We start from the raw sequence: 22,740 nt of genomic DNA on the forward strand, positions 1-22,740 counted from the left end.
TGTGGTTACTGGGTTATATATATTTCTATTTTAACTTATTTTAGCCATCCTATATAATTTAATATAATATTATGAATATAATTAACACGTCATTCAAATATTTAAATACTTATAAAGTGCATTACTTTATCAATTTCTCAAACACACCCATTGACTAAACACACACATATTTAAAAAAACAATTATGTGTGTTTTTCATTTAAATCTGAAATTATACTTCAACTTCTTAATTGTTTTGTGTGTATTTTAAATACATGAAGCCATAATATAATATAAACACGAGACCAAAAAATGAACTACTCTGCATGAATCGACATTCGGTTTGTTTATTCAGATGGTTCAGCTGACCGCACAAACAAAAAGCAAAAGAAATTTCACATTTACATGAAATTATAAATAACTCCAATTATAACACCAAATACCTTCCTTGTACAACTAGAATCAAGTTGTCAGTACGTCATTGCCAACTGTTTAAGCCACAAAATCAATAAACCATTTACAGTAAATAAACCCATTAGCTAAGACAACAGAACAGGCTACAATATTAAGACACCAGATGATTACTAAATTCAGTAGAGTCAAACTGAAATCATGTTATTCAATGTATTCAAATAAACCAAACCTTTGATGGGATATATACAATGTCTTTATCTTAAGAGTCCATAATAACCAATATTATGTTTACCCATAATCAAGCACTTCAAATTTTTGGCAGAGTAAGAGTTTGTAGAAATCACCCTGTATTTTGAGTTTTAAAAAGACCAAATTAATGCCACCGTATATGGCCTGTAACATAACTTTTAAAATAAAATCATGAATCAATTATAATTTAGGGATAAAATGTTGCAAGATTATTTCATATTTATCTTGACTTTCAACCTTGTTTTACAATTCTCTTCAAGTCATATGGGTAGTTAAATAAAAAAAAAAATATTTTGAACAGTCAATTAAGTCTTTCAAACAAATTACACTAAAACAAAATCAAATTAAGGCAACAGATCACCTGCCAGCTGATTGTGCAAAAAATTAATTTGCACTGTAAGGTCTAATTTAAAAGATTTCAAATAAAGACAAGTAAAACAAACAGATTCAAAACGCTTATCCGCAGTTAAAAGATGGCCCTGGAAAACAGGTAGTTCGACTGCATAATTGCTAAGTTATGATTCAATACTCAGGAAAGCTATTGCATGCCTTTCAGCATGATGTACTATATTGTTTCAGGATCTTTGTGGGGGTTTTACATGGCCAACTTTAAATACTGCAAAAAAAAAAAAAAAACGATTGACCTTGAGCAAAAATGAGAAAATAAAACGTACGGCCAAAATGCACCTGACAGGATGGTCATCTTCAAAGGTAAAATAAATAAATACATCTATCATATATGGGAATTAAGGCAATGCAGTGGCTTCGTCATGCTCCTCAAACTTCTTTACAGATTTCCGAACATGGGAAACTACACAGAGGGAATTTATTTAAGATATGAACGATAAATAAAACCCTAGCCGTTTTAAACGAAACTGCATTGTTCGCAGTAGCCTCAAAGAAATGCGGTTATAATAAACTGCACGTTCTATAATAATCAATTGCAGGGAGATAAATTGCCTCCCGTTAGGCGTACGTGCAGATACTATAGTCAGTGCAATGCTCGGATTAGGCTGCTAAAGAGATCCCATTACACATAGGAAACATCACTGGTGCCCAACGAAATTCATCAACAGAGGAGAGAAAGTGAGCAAGAGAAACAAAGAAAAGGAGGTGAAGTTTATGGTCCGGGACGTAGAGCACATCTACAGGATTAGTGAATATAAGCTCTGTAGACTGCAGACATGTCATTATCTGACTGGTCCAATGCTTTTGCTCTCTTGTACACCTGCAAAATTATAAAGTAATACATTACTTAAAGTAAAAAATGCATTTATTGCTTTAAGTTAGAACATTTATGTCAACAATGTACTCAAAACTAAAACAAAATGCATTACAGAATCTAATACGATTCATGCGTTTACATGCATACTTATCTCCTAATGATTGAATCACAGATCATTATACCCTAACCCTTTTAATAAGATTGATTAAGGTGTTTACATAAATCTGATTACAGATTATTTGGTTGTATTTTAATGTGGTGAAATGGTGAAATCAATGATTGAAATCAAACTTAATTAAACTTATAATTAGATTATGAGACTTTAGCTTTGATGTCACAGATAGGGTCACATCTATTGGCTCTATCTATCTGTGCCCAAATGAATCCCTATGTGATATTCTTCAAGTGTTATCCCACCTCATTTGCAGCTGCTGCCATTGGTGTCGGGTGATTAACCGAATCTCCCATTGAAATGGCTAATCTCAGATCTTTCTGAATATGTTTCAGGTAGTAATCTGGTTTGAAGTTGCCCTGCAAAATATCTGGCAAGAAACAAAGCAAAATATTTAAATGTACAGTTTTATTTTAAAACAATGAAATCATCATCCCAAATTGCATCTCAAGATTGTGCCTCACATTTCCAGTGCCCGAGTCTTAACTGGCAACAACAATTTAACTCTTTCCCCGCCATTGACGAGATATCTCGTCAATTAAGAGAAAACGCTTCCCCGCCAATGACGAGATTTTCCGTCTTTCCGCAATACCGCTATTATCCACATTTTTAAAACCAGAAGTATTGCCCTATGGATCTCTATGAAAAGTCCGTCATAAAAATGGAATTATCTCTGCTTTTTGCTCAAAATATGGTGTTTTTGCAAAAACCTACCCATATTCAAAAGCTGATTGCAAAAGAACCACTAAAGGTAGGATGAAACGTTTTTTTTTGTTTGAAAGCAGAGGGTCTGTTCTTTCATTTGGTATATTGTATGTTTATATATTTAAAGAAGAACATTTTCTGGAAGGCATTAAACTTTGGTGAAAATCATGAAAAACGCTGGCGCTGGCTGGCAACTTTTTTTTTAAACGCTGGCGGTGAAAGAGTTAACATTTCTTAGTCCTAGGGGGCAAATACTAGGACTGTCAAAATGGCTGAAAAAATACATTCGAATTTCGTGCTTGAAAAATAATAATATTTGAATTATAAAGACCTACTTTATCTTGGAGAAAAATACTCATAAAGCCCGATTTATAGTTGTGCGTAAGGTCTATGCCGAAGCTACGGCGTAGGCTATCCGTAGCCTGTGCGTAGCTCTGCGTAGCTTGACGTGCACCTCACAAATTTTTAACAGCGCGTCAGTTCTGCGCAGACCGCAAGCGCTGTGATTGGCCCATCAGAACCCCTCCCGTCAGGTAAAAAACTGCCTCATAGGTATTTCCATATTTGATGATGAAAACAAAGAATGGCCAAGTTGAGGAGTGATTTAACTCAAACTGCAACAAAAGTCGCTGATTATTTACTTCCATCATTGCTGGTCTTCTCAAATCATACACAAGTTGCTGTTTCTTCTTCGTTTGTTGGTTAACTTGCCAAGCTTCTTCTTCTTTGACGGTCGTGCTGCTACTGTGGTTACACGCGTGGATACTGCCTACCAGCGGTCTGCGCATGATGCACGTCGACGTCGACGCGGACGACAACGCAAAAGTATAAATGAAAACCGTTGCGGAACCTACGCCGTCGCGGCTACGCCATACGTTTAAAATGTAATTATCATAACAACCGTGTTTGATTACCGTGATTTTGAAAACTCGCGGTAAATCCTGTCCAGCCAGAATCAGCTTGACGCAGGCGCCCTTGCAACATTGTTTTTTGCACGAGAAGGCGTGGCGGAAGGCAGTAACAGATGCACTGTGTTTTATTGCGTTGCTTATGTGTTAGGGGTGTAACGATTCATTCGTTTTCTCGATGCATCGATTACAAATCCTGCCGATGCATATGCATCGATCTTGAAACCTGGATTTTTGAATCGTGAATCGTTTGTTTCGATTTTATATTTAACAATCGAATGAATCGTGATTATATAACGAATATGATGGATAATAAAAAATATATAAATAAATTTTAAATTAGTTACATCTGCGACGTAAAATGAGCAGTGGATTACTTCACTACTCTTCAATTTGCGGCGCGCCTGTTTGCTGTCATTTGAATAAACACAGCAGACAGTGCACAAATGGAGGGACACGAAGGAGAACAACGCACCAGCCAACATGAGATCAAAGGTTTGGGATTACTTCAGTTTTCACGAAGTAAATTGAAAGACTGTCCGAAGTCCGTTGCAGTTTGCAGACATTGTAAATCTGAGTTAAAATACATTGGAAATACAACGAACCTTATTAGCAACCATCTCCGCAGATGCCATGCCATTAAGATAGACATACCTGCACTTAAAGCAGCTAGTATTTTAGGGTCAGACGTGAGAAGTGCTACTCCTTTACACACTTTGCTGTATTTACACACTTTGCTGTATTTCCTAAATTTTCAGGAAATGTATGCAATGTTTACAATAAACGTTTATGGTGCATTGAATATGTAGAAGTAGTATTATTTTTCTTGGTTTACTTGCTTTAATGTATTTTGAGTCCTAAGAAGTTAAGCTATTAAACTAAAGTCCTGAATCTAGTTAATGAAAATCTATTAAATGGTCATGAATTTCCCAAATATTTCTTTTATTTGCTCAGATGCAGATGTATACTAATTTATAGAACAGAATCGTTAATATTCGAATCAAATCAAATTTTATTGTTAATCGAATCGAATTGAATCGTTCTGGTTAGCAAAAATCGTTTTTGAATCGAATCGGAAACCTTTGAATCGTGAATCGAATCGATTCGCTGTCTACCCAAAGATTCACAGCCCTATTATGTGTGCATTTGATGTTCTTATTTAAGGTACTGTTCATTAAAACAGGTTCATACATCTCAGGGCTCCATGTTAATGTTCATTTAATGCAGGGGTGTCTAATACGACCAGTCGATCGCAAATGCAATGCCGGTAAATTATACATAAGTTAATAAGTGTGTATGCTGCTCCACGCCTCCACGAGCTTCGGAAAACAAAGCGCCAAATTGGTATTATGGTCTTAGAAACAAGTAGGGCTGGACCAGAAAATTCGAATATTCGAATATTCGTTCCGTGGGTTGACATTCGATTTTCAGTTTTGAGATTCGAATATATATAAATATTTTTCAGCGTTAATGCAGAGCTTTTGCCAAGCAGGAAGTGCGCTTCATGCTCCCGCTCTGTAGGTGGCGCAGAGAGACCAACATCCATAGTCAACAGCCATCAAACAGCACCAGTGGAAGAGATCGCCTCGAACGGAAAGCGCGCTTCCTGCTTTGTCATTCACGCTAATAGTGTTGTAAATAACGTTCAGTTTCTTGCAAAAACTGATTGATTTGCTTCACAAGACGTCAATATGTCACACAGAGTTATGGGGGATTACTTTTGTATTGGATATATATGCTTTAGCTCTTAAAGTGTGCGGATCGGTTGACTTGCATGACGGAGCACTGGGGTTTCTGCAAAATATCTTCTTTATTGTTCTGCTGATGAAAAAAACATATTGATGGTGTAAGTGTTATAAATAAACTTGATTTTGAAAGTATGCTACCGTTTTATTACAGTTTGTTGAACTTCGTTCATTTATTTTCGTTGTTTTATTTAAATAGCCTACCCTACGTTGTCAGTAATTACTGTGCTGCTAATTTCTGATACGGGAATGTTTATTTGTTAGAAAAATGTTAGGCTACCTTATTAAAAGTATTGCTCTTGTGTTTTGTTTCACTAATGCTGTTCTCGCAGGACGCGTGACAGGCACGCCGCTTCCAGCTTGCGCTGTTCTGTAGTATTTTTAAAGTTTATTTCTTAAAGTTTATTCTAAACGTGTCACATGTCCATATTGCACGAAAAAAAGGCACTACACTCCCTTGAGTCCGCAGCAACACATCCGCCACATAATAAAACTGTAGATAAACAGACACACACACACACAGATTCCTGCCTTTATTAAAGAGAAAAATATGTTCCGCCCCTCCTTCCGAAGCTTCGAATATTCGATTTTATTTCTACTAGAGCTTCGAAGCTCAAAAAATGGTATTCGGAACAGCCCTAGAAACAAGTCTTTTTGAGTTGCTGCGCATTTCTTCTTAAGTGTGTTTTTATAAATCTTATGCCTGCCCTCTGCAGCAGAGTTGTCAAATTTCTAACTTACGAAATTTGGATGCACATTCTTGCCTTCATGCAGGAGTTGAGCCACATGCACGGTGTATGTGCGCGCGATCGACCGACCGAACGAGAGAGAGAGATGCTTCTAATAATGTTTTCATTTTCTAGTTTATTTCATCAAAACCGCATCTCCGCTATCAGGAGTACTCGGCATGTACTACTCAAGGATTTTTTTAACTCCTCAAAAAGAATGGAGTAATGGTGACAGCCCTAAATTCAACGTAGAGATAGTCCTCCTAACACACATTTAAAGTGTTATTAAAAATGTAACAGTGTTTAAAAAAAATGTTTTAAGCAGGTATGGCTTATCGGCTTTATCATTTTAAAAGTAGATTGCACACAAAATAGGCTGGACACCCCTGATTTAATGTTTATGCTTAAAAAAAGTGCATATAGCTGCTAATTGTATTTGTTGTTTGCTGATTTTCAAAAATAAAACTTGTTAAAATGTTTTCAGTCTGTGTATCAGTTCTTTTTGAACATTTCCATCTCAATTTAAGAAAACCATGTTAATATTGATAACTGTGATAACTTTGGTCACTATAATCATGATATGAAATTTTCTAACCGTCCCATCCCTACTATCCACAACAACTTAAATTATATCCTGTAATTGGTCGTAAATATGTAGAAATATATAAGAGTAAAAAAAGTACAGAATGAAAACGTTTAGCTTATGCGGACCGAACAAAAAGCCATTAATAAAGCAGACTCTCCGTAACGTAGTAGCCTAGATGTGCTGAAAAAGTCAAGTCGGCAGATGATCATCAATGTTTATGTTTCACGCAGATATTGTTGATGAAAAACGTGCTTATCTAAATGCCCAGGACAGGTGAAACTCAAGAGTTCAGTCAGTTAACAATAATTGTAAATCTCTCATCCGTGGTAGTGCTGACTGTGTAGATACACAAAGATAAAACCTATATGGTTATTATTTATAGCGGTTTTAATGTTGGTAAGCAATCAGCCTTATTGTGGCGCTTTGTATTTGTGTCGATCAGTTATAGATTAAAATGTTTAACTTTAAAACTGCATTTAGAGGCAGATGACACTAATTTTGTCATCTCAGATTCACTTTGTGGTTCAATTCCGGTTGATGCTCCAAAATCAATGCAGCGCCACACAGCACTTGTATTGGAAAATGTATTGTGTCGGAATCCACGCTGTCTTTTTCTGTAATTTTTCAAATGAATAATGCAGGCATGCTCCACGTAGTTGGCCGCATACGCTATGAAAAACAATCTGTGCAAGCTATGTCATCATTAAGTTGCATGAGCGTCCGACACACGTAAAATTAGAATGCACAGTTTTACATTCAAATACACATTTATTTTTAAATTGACAAATATTTGAAATACGAATTTTAATTTAACAGCCCTAGAAAATACTATTATAATATACTAACATACAGATCAACAACAGATCTCTCACACAGGCAATCCACATACACTTTAAAGGTGCAGTGTGTACATTTTAGGGGCATCTAGTGGTGAGGTTGCGAATTGCAACTAATGGCTCCATTCACTGCTCCCCCCTCGCTTTTGAAACGCATAGAGAAGCTACAGTAGTCACCACCGGACAAACATGTCATCTTCGGAGACAACTTAGTAAAAAAAAAGTTTGTTCGTAAAGGGCTTCTGTAGAACCATGGTGGCACAAAATGGCGACATCCATGTAAGCGGACCCTACGTATGTAGATAAAAACGTCTCATTCTAAGGTAATAAAAACATAACGGTTCATTATGAAAGGTCTTTATACACACCTGATAATATAGTTTTGTATATTATTTTGCATTTCTGTCAAGAGATCCTTCTAAAAATTACACACTGCACCTTTAAGGAGTTAAAAATGAGGTAAACCTACTCTGGCATTTCTGGTCCACAAAAGTGCTTGCCATTTGTCCTTGGCAAAGAATATCCAAGAATGTTTGCTGTGACTGTCCCGTTGCCTGCGCCAAGGTCAATCCCTCTGCGATAGTTGCCATGAAACTGCCTTGAACCATGTTGAGGATCAGCATCATTCTTGCAGCATTTCCAGCTTCTCCTGCTTCACAAACAAAACCAAGTTAACACATTGCCACTTCAACCTTGCACACATCTACCTGGCATACTAAGGGGTTTTGTTACCTATAAAGAAAGACGTCTTTCCCATTGCTTGGAAGCAACTGCTACAATCTTCATAAACACTGCGATCTCCTGCAGCAACAATGACCAGCATACCATCATTGGAAAGCTGCTGGCTTCCTGAAACTGGCGCTTCGAGGAATCTGCCACCTCTGGATGTGATGACCTATAGATCAAATCGATCTTAGTTACAGGTTTTCCCCGTCAAATTCAATAACATACGGGAGGGTCCGACAGGGCGAGGGCTTAAAATGAAAAAGCTGGTGACCTGTGCAAGCTCTGTGATGGTTTCTGGATCGACAGTGGACATCTCCACATAACATTTGCCTGGTCTGATTCCCTGTAGCACTCCACTAGGACCTAAAACCAACTGAATAGAAAAAATATTTGTAAATGCAAAACACCGAAGTAAAAGCCTGCATGTAGAAAAAGACATGTACAAAGCATTGACCTACATCTCTGGCAGCTTTTGGGTCTGATACACAGGAAAATGTGATATCACACATGGATACAACCTCTGCAGGCGTTCGTCCTAATCTTGCACCCTCTTGTATGAACAAATCACACTGAAGAAGAAAAACCATATGTTATATTTTTATCAAATAAAAAATAAAAATTCACACATATTGGGTATGACTTTTAAAGAGGCTACAGACCGTTTTGCAAGACTTTAAGTTGGTTAAATATGTGAAATATAAAACAAACAAAGAAAGGGGGTTTATGGAAACTTCATATGGCATCATTGAATGATAATGTTCAGAGATATATTGATCATACTTTTTCTGCCGTGCGATTCCAAACTGTCACAACATGCCCCATCTTCAACAGATTAGAAACCACACCGCTTCCCATTAACCCCAGTCCAAGGAATCCTATCCTGTTTTTAAAACAAATAAACAACAGTATCAGCATTAAAGGAGCATTTCATATTTGTAGGTGAAATTTAACATACATTTAGAATTTGGTGCCTATTTGACCGAGAAAAGGGGTGTTTGTAGTCTCACTCCCTCAACAAAGATATTGGACTTCTTTCAATGATGCAAAATGATGATTTTTACATCATTGAAAGAAGGAAGTGCAACATTGAAATCTGTATTTCTCCTGTCTTAGTGGCAACTGAGAAAATTATGCATTACCATTCAAAAACATGTCTGGGGTTCTAACTATACAAAGCTTAATGCCAATGGGTGAAGTGTCCCTTTAAGCTATTAAAATTAAGCAACGCAGAGCAAATTCAGGTAGTACGGTGTTTAAACAAGAAACAATTTTTTTGCACCCCACTCATACGTCTTATGCATCATGGTGCATATGTACCGCCATCGGGTTTAATAGCCTGTATCTCCGATTACACAGTAATGGATAAATCTGCATTAACCTGTTAAAGCGAACCGGGCCCGTGCGTGGTCCTGACGCGTTTTGTTTACAAACTATTATGTTTACAATACATTATACTGATGAAGAAGGTTATTAAACTTGTCATGCTATATATCATTAGAAAGGTTGGAGGGTTTAGATTTCATTTTTAAATGCTGTTCCACGAAATAAATGCTCAAGCACAATTAATAATAAATTTTATGCAACGAGGTCATATTTAAATTTGTTAATTCATAAAATGACTTCACGCTCTTATTATGAAACTGCGCCTCCCTCATAACTTTAGACGAGCTCACACTGCTGAAATCTCATTGCTAAGCCTTCACAATATAACATCCATTCGCAGTTTTAGTCCACAAACGTATTACATATGAGAAATATTGATATTTCTTCGTTGTTTCCATGGGATTTTGCATCAAATAATCCTAAATCCATATTGTTATTTAACAACTGCACACGCAGCGCGATTCTACTATGGAAAAGGCATACGCGATCAGGTCAGTCAGAGTATTATGTTTAAAATTAGTCCACACACACACATTATGATAAATATTTCACATACAGCTAATAAGTTTAGTGTTTTACTGATGTTTTGTGTGTTATTTTCGTGCACCTGTTATCTGCAGTAACTTAGACTGCTTGTCATTCTGATGCACATTCGCTATTTGCAGACATTGTTGATGTACCTAACATTATGCAAGTACTCTGAATGTATATTGTGAGGACAAAAGCTTATTAGTAACAGATCGCTGTCTGTGTGCTTTTCTATCGCCCATCAGTGAATGAATGGTTACGCAATTTACTCGCGATAGAGATACGTCACCGCCATTAATATGAATGCTTCTTTTTTCACTTCACAACAACTGCTGTGCTGAGTGCTTTAGTTTGTAAAACATGAGGTGTCCACAATGTAAATAGTTTTATTTTTATTTTAAAAGCTTCATAATTACTATGTACTGTGTAGTTTACGGTTACTAGTTTATTTCAATATTTAAGTTAAAACACATTTTTGTCAAATGTGTATACAATGTTTTTATGTAATTAATAAAGTTTTGTAGATACATACTCTAGGTAATAACCACATGTACATAATTAATTTATAAAGCTTTTTCTACTTTATTCTACATCATTATAGCAGGTGATGATTTGGAGCAGCCCAGTGGCCATTTTTTGAAATGTGCCATGGTGAAGATCAAAGCTTACAGTAACCTTATTTTTTATCATATCATCTTCAAATTTAAAACATAGATTAGTCAGACATGTGGTCTTAAGTCTATGTTGTTTTTGGGTTATTATGGCACATTTAATATGACATTATTAATTAAATAAAAACACGTTTAATTTTAATAAAACATTTTCACCACACTTCAGTGTCTATAACATTTAGCTTTTTTTACATTTCTGAATTCTGATAACTGATAAGTAAAGACACAAGTGTCTTCTTTTTAGAGATATCAAAATTGTGTCTGTAGGTCAAAGGGTTTTGGAACTACAGCTGTTTTAGTGTGGGCATGTAAATTTCATGATTTGGCCTGAAAACGGCTGTCTGGCTTAACAGGTTAAGAAAACGAAATTTACCATTAAAAGGATGTTCGTTGTTTGTTATGTGTGCTAACGTTAGCTACTAAAAGGATCTGATTCTACCGCTATTCATTTAACCTTAACTCCTTAACCATTTGCGCTATCAAAAAGACTTAAATTGTTCCTAAAAGATGACAAAATGCGTTTTTGAGCAATATATGGTTTATTACGGTAATTTCTTAATTTCCATCCGACCATCACTGCAGTTTTCTTGAGAGCTGAAGGGAGGGGGGCATTTAGTATTCGTTTCTCATAAATTCTGTGTAATTAAACCTCAGAAAATAAGGCTACTAACCAATAGCACTACATTGTATATTTTAATAAGTTTCAGTTAATTGAAATTTTATGTTTTACAATGTTTTATGTCCTTAAATTTCTTTGGAGGGGCCAGAAAGGGCAAAAGTGGGGGTCATCGTACACAAGGTGGCCGCAAGCCAAAAAGTTTGAGAATCACAGTGCTCTATGTTTCAGTACCTGGCAATGCTTACTTGTAGGTATCGTTAGGCCACGGGCGTTTGGTTGGGTTAAATTAACCCAGAAAGATTTTTGTTTATACAAAACTAAATTTAAGATTTGTTTCTCGACAAACCCACAGTATACAGTCCGATCACACCACCTGAAATATAGCCTATGGCACGATTTGCGTGGATTATGATAGTTCATGTCAGTGGTCTCGCACCAGTTTGAATGCACAGTATCTGTGAGATGCCCGCCAAAGCACATTCTATTAATAGTCTCAATTGTAATATTTATTTATTACATATTTTTATTTTTGCTTGGCTTCTTTTATGCATGTTAACATTTTAAACAACAAAAAACATATCAACAAGTACAATAAAATAAAATCAAGTAAAACAAAAAAGTTTTGAGTAGACTATCAAAAAGTAGCCCTTCAGATTGTTTTATCCATTGTGGTAGCCCTTGCTCACAAATAGGTTTGAGACCCCTGTCTATGTGCATCCTCTTTAAAAATAAAATAATGATTAAAAACTGGATTGAAGTGCAGAGAGCTTTTTTCGTGTGTCCAGATTTTTAGAGGCACATTTCTGCCCAGCCACTGTTAAGTTCTACAGTGTTTTATCAACTTATTTTCTGCGGACAATGCTTCTCGTGAATGAACGGAGGTAAGAATTGTAATACTTGGGTAAATTAAATGTAATACCTACTAAGATGAAATCAGGGTGTTTTTAAGGTTTTAAATTTAACTTTCTGAATTGTAGTCTTTTTAAGACGCTGTGGGAACCCTGATAAATGCGGTGTCAACGGTATTGCAAAATCCATACCACGGAGCAACCCAATAACGGTAATCACTTTTATACCGGTTTATCGCCCACCACTAGTGACAAGTCAATCAACTTAATTTCTTAATAGTATTTTTTATTTGTTATAATGACAGTATTCACTTAAAGGTATAGCGGAGGATTTTCTCGAATTTTAGAAAAGAACCGCCTTCTCCACTTTTTAAAAAAATGCAATTGCGCAACACTCCTGATTGACAACTAGGAGGACCAATAGTCTTGATGATCCACCCGGAAAAAGAAAATCCTCCGCAATACCTTTAATGTCCGCATCGTTTTTATTGTTGTTTATATGTCTATGTAGACTTTTTAATATGCTTTAAGACAATTCATGTTCATATTCATCATTTAACACCACTGCAGAGTATTTTTCCCATACAATTAGAGTTTTCCAAAGACTCAAAACCATGGTTTTAAATCGGCTTCATGGATGTCGCACAGAAAAGATTGCAGCACAACTTCTGCTTTAGCTCAACTTCTGTGATGCTCACATGTGCAGGGTGAAAGCTCTAACCTGTTAACATCAGTGCTAAAAACAGTTCACGGAAACCAGACTCACCCCCCAGTCACATTAGCTACAAGAGACAGAGCAACAGGCTACCATTCATTTTCAATGGTAGTGGCCATTTGCCAGCGACAAGCGACGAGCTCGCCGCTGTGCGAGCAAGGTGGGGCCAAAATAGACAAGCAGGCTATTTTATGCAAATGCTGAGCGACGCGACAAAGCGACTGCCAATTGGAGTGAAGGGGCAGCGTGACGTAGGTCTGAGGCAGAGTCGGAGAAAATAATTCAAGATGGCGGAAAATGCGTATTTCTGTATATATCTGATAAGTTTGGCATTTTATCTCATATATTTTGTTACTTTTATCGAGAAATACATACTTTTAAATCCAAAAACACAGTTCTTGTAACTTAACAATACCTCTAAAGTGACTTTTGATACTGCTTTTCGATACAAGCCAAGGAAAACCCATCAAGCGAGTGCCTGTCGCTCACTTTTGTAGCTAATGTGACTGTAGGGTTAGTAGTTGTGTCTAATCTGCCAAATGTGGAATCTATTTACATTTATATCTATGGTCCGAGGTGGTGTGAAAGAGTTTGGGCGGGGACAAATTTGCGTATTTATAGATCTACATAAGATAAATGAGGAAAGGGTGTAGAGTTACATTCAAGTTGTGGTCTCAGCTTTCTATGGGGCGCTTCACAGTTAAGTTTCCAAAACCGCACGGAAACCCCAACTGTGCCACTTTCCTCCTTTTTTCCAATGCCCCTGAACGGCTGTGCTCCGGTGGCGTGATTTAGTAATGCATCTTCATGCATTGTTTCTTCTCTAGGTGTCAAAATTGACAGTTTGCTTGTTTCCTGTACAGCTACGATTAGCTGTTCCTCCATCTTGAGTTAAAATGGAAATATCCAATGTTTACATGACCCAATGTTGATCAACATGTAAAGGGTAAACCTGATTGGTTGGTTCTTGTCACAACCTGCAGTGCACGTCACTCTTTATTTGAGAGTCTACATTTAAAATTAAGTATTTTTGCGTGCACCAAAAAAATAAAAAACGCAATATGTAAACCACCCCTAAATCAACTGTACACGATCACTAAGAACATGACTTATCATTTATATTACCTTTTGTCTGTAGGTGTGATGCTGCCATTGATGGCTGTGCTGTCTGCTGCTTGAATGGATGTTGATTTGGTGTCCTTAAAGAGAAAAAAATTACAATTAATATTACAAGTAATACCAGCTAGCTAAAGAGTAAATTATTAAATAAACCAAAAAAAAAAGACGAATTCTCAGGCAGTGCTCACCTCCTCGATAATCTTTAGGCGTTTGGTGATGGGTTCCATTGATGAGGCCGGCTGCAAGGGAAGAGGATGTTTTTGTAAAGTCAATTCAACAGAACCATTAAAAACAGCATAAAGTTTTACACTACGGGTTACAAACACCAAGAGCCAGCAGGGAAAACCAGGTGAAAACCTCTTGGCCCAACAGTCACAAATGATCTTAAATTCTTGCTACTCATTGCTGGCTTATCATCCACTGCTGTCTGTCAGGTCACAAGGCTCAAACTGCCATATCTGATACACGAGTAAAGGACCAGAAGCAAAGCCAGCATTAGGAACCGAAATTAAAGTTATCATGCTAAGCCACACGCTCGGTTTCAGTTTAACTGACACTCAAACACGGTGTGACTATAGCTGACACAGTGTCCATGAACACGGGGTACTTTAAGCCAGTTAAGAGACTGCTTTTTTGAAATACAATATTAAGATCGATATGTGGTGACTGTGGTGCCTGGAAGCAAAAGGGCAAAAGGACAAATGAGAAGAAAATGTTTCTCTGATCAGGAAATGCCCAGAGAAAAGGATAGATCACAAACAGTTTGCTAGGGTTACTGGCACTTGAACAAAAACACAACAGTATCGTGGCCAGGCTTCTCTGTTGGCTGAAAACAAGCTTTTCTGATTCGGTTTCCCCCTCGATAATCAATTATTTAGATGTGCACAAACAGTGCAATAAAAGTCAGGGTCCAAAATCATCATCATCTGACCACAAAAATATTAGTGACACCTAAATTATTTAGCTTTTTTTTTCCTTTATTTGTTTGTTTTGGGGGTTTAATAAAATACTCAATGTTTTGTCACAAAGTTTATAAGAGGAAAAATGTTTGGTTCCAACTAAAGATAATACTTGAGTATAAGTCACATCTTGCTCTTTGCACTCTTTTCCATCGCATAGTACCCCATGGTTTGGGTCAGGTCGGGTCAGCTCACCTCACTTTGGCTTGGTTAGCTTTTCCATCAAGTTTAGTAACACTTCAGAGTGGGAGGGATTAAAGGCGTGTCGTTATATTTGCCCTGCCTTCTGCTGTGACATCATACAAGTGAGAGAGCCGTTGTACATTCCCACATACATTCATTTATGTCTCAGTCCACCACAAAATTAAAATTGACCACCACAAATAGATGTTTGCACATCGCGTTTATCACTCCTCTGTATCACGTGACAGTTTCTGTACAAACACATGTGGCTCCGCTAAGCATCATTTAAGGTTGCATTTAAGTGAGAACGTGCGCATCGCGAATCAGTTTGTGGCAGAACAAAGTCTGTAAAAACTGTTGATGTAGGGATGTTCACATTGACCGTTTAACCGTTAACCGAAGGTAAGAATTTATGACCGATTAACGTTATCAGTTAAAAGAAAAAAATATTTGTTAATGCACGGTGCGTGTCGTCATGAGCCGACAGACATTTCGCCACTTTTCCATCTTTAATTTGTGAATTTCCTGTAAATGACACAAATTATTGCTGCCCTGACGGTCTGATAAAGTAATCATTTATATGAGAAATCATTTGTATGCATGTTTGGAAGCTGAACGGAGACGCGCGCGTGTCCGCGCAAGATGACGCGGTCTGCCTCGGTCTCGCGCACATCCGGACAGACGTTCGCTGATGGCCTCTGACCCTTACCATAAACATCTCTCTTTTTGCACAAACGGAGAAAGATGACGCAAAAGCAAAACTTTCTGAAAAGCGTCCTGCTTTAGAAATGACCACTGTGGTAGATGAAACAGAGACAATCTGCCCTTTTTGGGTATTAATCATCTGGACTGATCACGTGCTTTTTAATAAGGTAATGTTGCGTGAATATCTAATAATGAATGAATCCTAGTTCGGTTGTTGATCTGTTGCTGCTGTTTGCACGTTCAAATTAAATGTTTTGTTTTTACTAGTTCACAGACAACCGTCAACTGTATTTTTACTCAATGACTATTTCATATTAAAATCTTATAAGTTAACGATTAATGTTCGGTTCAGAAGCTACGCTAGTCGGTCGGGAAAATTAACTGATATGAGCATCCCTATGTTGATGTGTTCCTGATTCTCAACCTGTGGGTGTTTTTCATCGCTAAAAGGGAGTTTGGGAACTTATAGCAGAGCACCGATAACAACATGTTTGCTCGAGACAGCGCAAGCTAGCACTAAGCTAATCTTTTACATTATAGCGATGCCGCTGGAAGTGACACTTTGACATCAGCAATCTACAGTGCTTTTGTGTCACGTTTTGGAATCAGCTCGGGTCGTTTGGAACCCGGATCAAGGTGGTACTAAAAAAAGGTATCGGGTACTACGTACTGCACCCAGTGAAAAGCTCACAAAAGTAAGCTGACCCGACCCAAACCGTGGGATGCAATGGAAGATGATGGAAAAGCGCAATTAGTTTTAAAGCTGCTTGTATTCCATTGCAGATCTCTATTTGCATCTAATTTGGCATTCGTGTGGCATAATTTTGGACCCTGAGTACAGCCCAAACAAAGACCTGTGGTCATGACAAAAACAAAAAAAAGATTAGAAAACACACACACACAAAAAAGGTCAGAAAAAATGTTTAAACTATGAAGTTCAACATCTCAGAGGATCGATAAGCTCCTCACAGTTTATTCTGAAATGTTATAAACTCAGTCCAGCTGCCATGCTGCAGATTCTGCCTTCTAGCATCACCCAAAGCAAATTGTGCAAGGAGTATTAAAGAGCAGCCATTATGTGCAATGTGCAAGAGACAGGGGTGAGGTTGCACTAAGTCCAAAATTATTTAGCATCCCAGCAAAATATCTCCTTACCTTCTCAGACTGGCTGAGCAGAAAGTGATGGAAATGTGGGTCATCCTTTACTGGCTATAAATGGAAAAAAGTTAAATTTGAAACTATTCTCCAAAGAGACTTTCTGACCTGATAGCTTTTTAATCTTCAACTATTATGCAACAGTAAGCTACGTGGTGGGAGGTGCAGCTATACAGTAAAGGATGTAATCACTTGAAATGTAAAAATGAGATGCTTTCGAAACCATCTCATTTTAGTGATTGAAAATGACTTTTATGAATCTGTTCGTGCAATTGCTATCACAAGCAAAACTGTGACTGCACCAAAGTCTACTTCAGCCTCGCCATTGATCAGCCTTATAAATGGCATATTATGTGCAGAACACATAAAAATGCATGTATGGCAGAAACAAACTGAATGAGACCTACACTGCTCTCCCATTTGAATCCTGATACTGTTCCAGCGACAAGACGTTGTACAGAGGATGGCTCTGGGTCAGAATCAGTCTGTTCCTTAAGGGAAAGAGAGACACATTCACCAGGTGTACAGAATGGCTTTATCTTGTCAAACAAAGCCTTAAGCTGTATCTCTACCCATTCAAAATACAGCCTGGGAGATTGACCGGTTATGCAGCAAATGATGACACGACTGACTCAATGAACAGGTGGGTGTGCTTGACGAATCCGAGACTACAATTGTAACATATACAACTGTAACCTGATACCACAGCAGGTGCAACAGCAAAAGGCCTTAGTAAACCACTTTGATGAACCTAACAAAAACCTGTAGGATTTTGTTGGGTTATGATCTAACCATTTTGCTCTTTAAAGGTAAAAGACTTTCTTCCAACCTTGTCTGATAAGCCACCCTTGAAGGGGTCTTCATCATCCTCTTCAATAATCTTCATCGGTTTAGCCGTTTTACGCCCTTTCTCCGATTTGCTTTTGTCATCAGAGTGTGTCTGTGAAATGAAAAATATTTGTCTGAAAGTTTTTTCATACAAAGTTAGCAATTATAATTCAGAAACTTAAGTACACATGTAGTAGTGGCCAAAAGTGATCTTTATCGAAATATTAAAGAGGCATTTAACATTTTGTATGCATTTGTGTATGTGAAGTATAAACTGAAGCACAGCTTTGAGAAGAATTTAAGGAAGCATGGCAAAACACTACACTACACAAAGTGCAAAGTTTATAAAGACATAGCTCAGGACAATGACTTACAAACTGTCATCAACAAGAGAGGATCAACAAATATTAATAACAGATAAATTGTAGTAAATGTATGGTTTATTATTTGTAAGCTTTTTGTTTTCTGTGCATTTTATTGTAGATTAACATCAAACCCAAATTCCCTAATACACTATGGTTTGCCTTTTTGCTAAATTATTTAAAGCTTGGTACACACCAAAAGACAATCAGGCAAAATTTGGGCCGATTTTCGGATTATCTTATCAGATTTTCCTGCGTTGTGCAATTTGCTCTGATCGCCAATCGGAAATATTCACCATGTTAAAAAAAATGTATGCATTTAGCAGACGCAAGGTACACATTTTTTATGTGTAGCCTATGTGTGTTCCCTGGGTTCAAACCCATGACCTTTTGCGCTGCTAAAGCAATGCTCTACCAATGAGCTATAGACCATTTTGCAAGATGTAAATAAGCACTTCATGTTGTTTTAAGTTTACATTTATTTAGGGTGACCATACGTGCCAATCTTCCCGGACGCATCCCGTCCAGGATTTCGGTGCGTCTTCCGGAAGTCGTATTTGTTGACCGCATACGGCATTCAGTTAAAAACATAAGATATACAATCGTAGTTTCATTCTTACCTTAAAATGTAACGTTGCTTTTCTGTAATAATAATAATAATCCTCTATGACTTATGCGGTCGACAAATACGACTTCCGGAAGATGAACACAAAATCCTGGAAGGGATGCGTCCAGGAAGAATGGCAGGTATGGTTACCCTAATTTATTTTACATTTTGATTCAGTTCTAAATTTTCAACCATTTACAACAATTATAAAGCTTGGAAAAGCCAGGACATTTTTTTATATAACTCCGATTGTGTTGAACTGAAAAAGATAATAATACAAATCAATGATGGCTTGAGAGTAAGTCAATCTGAGTAATTTTCATTTTTGGGTGAACTATCCCTTAAATGCTATAAAAAGAGACAACAGCCGGGCTTTTTAGCATCTGAAGGGTTTAAATACGAGTAGCTTCCTCTGAGCCAGTAAGGCATCTTTTGAAAAACTTTTTTATTAAGTTAAAACAAACACGGCTTATACATTACTTCCGTTCAGTGTTTCCCACAGGCTTCGCGGCACATCCGGCGAGTGGATGGGTGAAATTGGATAATTAATGTGTGTTTAGGTCTGTTGTTCTCGGATGCGGATGTACAGTACTAGGATGTACTTCTGTTATGTCTTGTATAATGACAGATCTGCTCTGATGCACTGATCATCCACATAGGGGCTGTTTACACTTTGGTATTAAGATGTGTTTTCGTTGATCGGATCACAAGTGGACGAGAGAGAAACATCACGTTTACACCTGGTATTTAAATCCGTCTCTTTTGTCCACTTTCGACCGCTACTGTCCTGAATACTGTGAGGGGACGGTCTGTGAGACGGTGGGCGAGTCTCTCTGCTGTCATTTAAACGCGAGCTGGAGTAATGATGAGTTTATATCGACGCAAACTAATATTATGTCAGAGTCCACTGCTTGTGTTGTAAGTAAACATGCTGCACAGTGTTTTGTACATGTTGGAGCTTTCTCTGATATTTCAGTGCAATTAATGAAATAGGACCGTGCAACTTTCACACGCTTGCATAATGAAACTACGCGGGAATCAGCCGCTTAGTTTTATCAATGAAAGGCTAAAAATAGCGCAGTACACCATGTGTTCACGCCAGTAGTCAGAAAATACGTAAAACATTGTATTCAGTACCTCACATTCGATAAATAGGCAGAGAGAAGGCGGTCGCGTGTGGTTGTTCGAACACATTCAACCACATGTGCGTTTACACTATAAAAGCAATCCGATCGAAAGTGTTTTCGAATACCTCTGAGAGGCTGTTTACACTTGCCATTAACATGTGTTTTCGTCGATCGGATCACAAGTGGACGACGTTAATGCCAGGTGTAAACGGTGTTCAAAACGTTTTGAACGCATCCACTTTCAACCACATCCAGAGGTAGTCGAAACCCCTTTCGATCGGATCGCTTTGGAGTTGCGGAACGCAAATGTGGTTGAATGCGTTCGAACAGCCACACGCGACCGCCTTCTCTCCACCCATTTATCTAATCTGAGGTATTAAACACAAGTTTTACGTCTTTTTTTGAATTCTGGCGTGAACATACGGTGAACAGCGCTATTTTTAGCCTTTCATTGATAAAACTACTGCGAGTGTTCTCCGTAGTTTGTTTTGAAAGCGTGAAAGTTGCACGGTCCTATTTCATCAATTGTGCTAAAAATTCAGAGAAAGCACCAACATATAAACGTACAAAACACTGTGCAGCATGTATACTTGCTAAACAAGCAGCGGACTCTGACATAATATAAGTTTGCGTCCATATAAACTCATAATATTCCTGCTCGCGTTTGAATGACAGCAGAGAGACTCGCCCACCGTCTCACAGACCACCCCCTTACAGTATTCAGGACAGAAGCGGTCGAAAGTGGACAAAAGAGACGGATTTAAATACCAGGTGTAAATGTAATGCGTCTCTCTCGTCCACTTGTGATCCGATCGATAAAAACACATCTTAACACCAAGTGTAAACAGCCCCTGAATGTGGTTGAAAGTGGACGAGCTCAAAACGCTTTGAACACCGTTTACACTTGGCATTAATGTCGTCCACTTGTGATCCGATCGTCCAAACGCATGTTAATACCATGTGTAAACAGCCTCAAAGAGTAGCTGGACGAAGCACAACCCATACACAGAACATTACTTTGCAAATAACTGCAATCTAATTGTCTGGCTAAAAAGAGAAATTTCTATTATCCTGAAACTAAATTTAAATGGACAAACCTGATCTTTTCCCTTGGCTTTTTTTAGGTATTCCTCCACCGCATCAACAGCCTGTTGGAAGCGTTTGCCTTTGTTTATCTTGATCATCTCTTCTTTGTGGGGGTGGTAAGGCTTCAGCTGCTCTACCTTTATCCAGGCACTAAAAGGGCAAAACATATCAAAAGTTATGATCTGCTTATAAATTAAGCAAAAAAGTGATATGATTATCTTTGTACTCACTGATCTTCAGTTCCGAAAAACTTGACAAAAAAGCATTTTTTTCCTCTTGGCTTTTTCAGATCCTTTGGAGGACTGACGATCTGACAATACAGGAATGGTCGCAGGATCAATGAATGCATTTATTAAGCAAGCAAACAAGTACAGTCAGACAGAGGCCGTGCATGCAAATCTAGTCAGCTGCATTTTCCCTCAATTTGATATAAAGCAATCACAAACACTTCGTAGGTACCGAACTCATTAGGTTTAGGGAAACAAACACTGACCTCGACCTATATCTGCACAAATACTACAGGCAACAAACAGGCACACAGCGGACCTCAGAAAAACAACACAACTTCCACGTAACCTTTTTAAAATGATATTAGCTTACCTTTCCTGGCCAAGGTGGATAGCGGCCAAGCTTGCCCCTAAAATATATATTGAGAGAGGAAAGTTGTTTTAAATTACCGTGACTCGGTTGAGGGTTTTGCATAAGAAAGCCTCGAAACAGGCTATGCTACTGGACAGCTATTTTAACACTAAACAGCTCTAAACACGTATTCGATCATTTAGCAATACAAGTACACATTTAAACTTTAAATGAAACTATCACAAGGATTTTACTACACCAACACCACATAACCTTTTGATAAACATGGAAAGTAATCGTTAGCTCACAAGCTAAGCTCTCTCAAGCCTAGTGTTCAATGTTTGCCATGTAGACTCAAACTACGCCATATGTTTGTGCTTCAAACAAATATTTGAACAAAACTGTAGCAAAAAAGGTAAGCTGTGCTTTTCTCTGAGCAAGCAAATTGTCTTTACTAAGGCGTTAAATCAAATTATAAAAAGTTAAATTTATTATCTCACCAAACCAAATCCCCGATCCTCAGATGTACGGTCGCCATCTTAAATTGTTAGTGGGGAACGTCGCACTGAATGCAGGGAATGAACACACCCACATTACACCACAGCTACCATGCAAATGAGCTACGCAACTTGACGCGAGATAGTAAAAGGTTGCCAATAGGCGTTGCCAATAATTTATGACATCAAAGTACCGCGAGAGCGTTTCAACAGCTGTGCTTTTGAATTGCTCTCGCGGTATTTCATTATCATGGGGCGATTTATCTGCGCAGCGCAGGATGAAGGCGAACATAGTTTTGAAAGTAGCTTTGGCGTTTTATCAGACAATCTGTCAGATATATTTATGATTATTAATAACAAATCTGTTTTGTTAAGAACTTGTTTACGTTTTTTTACGGATTTAATAAGATAGAGAAAAAACGTTAAAAGGCAAGTGGTGTCATCAGCTCACGTCTGAATACACCAATTACATTTAGTTTCCAAAACAGGAAATCAA

At 37.7% G+C, this 22,740-nt stretch overlaps 1 protein-coding gene across 5 annotated transcripts; it reads right to left on the bottom strand.

The window, feature by feature from the left end:
• Window positions 1–310: 310 nt before the first annotated feature.
• Window positions 311–22,366, bottom strand: glyr1 (glyoxylate reductase 1 homolog (Arabidopsis)). Of its 5 annotated transcripts, none has more exons than XM_065255551.2 (16): window positions 22,248–22,366; window positions 21,769–21,805; window positions 21,399–21,478; window positions 21,180–21,318; window positions 17,988–18,098; window positions 17,566–17,649; window positions 17,159–17,212; window positions 14,345–14,395; window positions 14,163–14,236; window positions 9,054–9,153; window positions 8,732–8,842; window positions 8,545–8,646; window positions 8,280–8,442; window positions 8,017–8,196; window positions 2,285–2,409; window positions 311–1,870 (listed from the first exon to the last, which is right to left on the bottom strand). In XM_065255551.2, exons 1-16 carry the CDS (start codon window positions 22,283–22,285, stop codon window positions 1,796–1,798), a joined length of 1,524 nt encoding a protein of 507 aa, XP_065111623.1. In that variant the 5' UTR covers window positions 22,286–22,366; the 3' UTR covers window positions 311–1,795. The 5 variants fall into 5 exon arrangements, with proteins under 5 accessions (XP_065111623.1, XP_065111622.1, XP_065111626.1 ...); XM_065255550.2 differs by having other exon boundaries at window positions 8,017–8,199; XM_065255554.2 differs by lacking the exon at window positions 17,566–17,649 and having other exon boundaries at window positions 8,017–8,199.
• Window positions 22,367–22,740: the final 374 nt, after the last annotated feature.

This window comes from Paramisgurnus dabryanus, chromosome 3, assembly GCF_030506205.2.
Source record: "Paramisgurnus dabryanus chromosome 3, PD_genome_1.1, whole genome shotgun sequence".
Lineage (NCBI taxonomy): Eukaryota > Metazoa > Chordata > Actinopteri > Cypriniformes > Cobitidae > Paramisgurnus > Paramisgurnus dabryanus.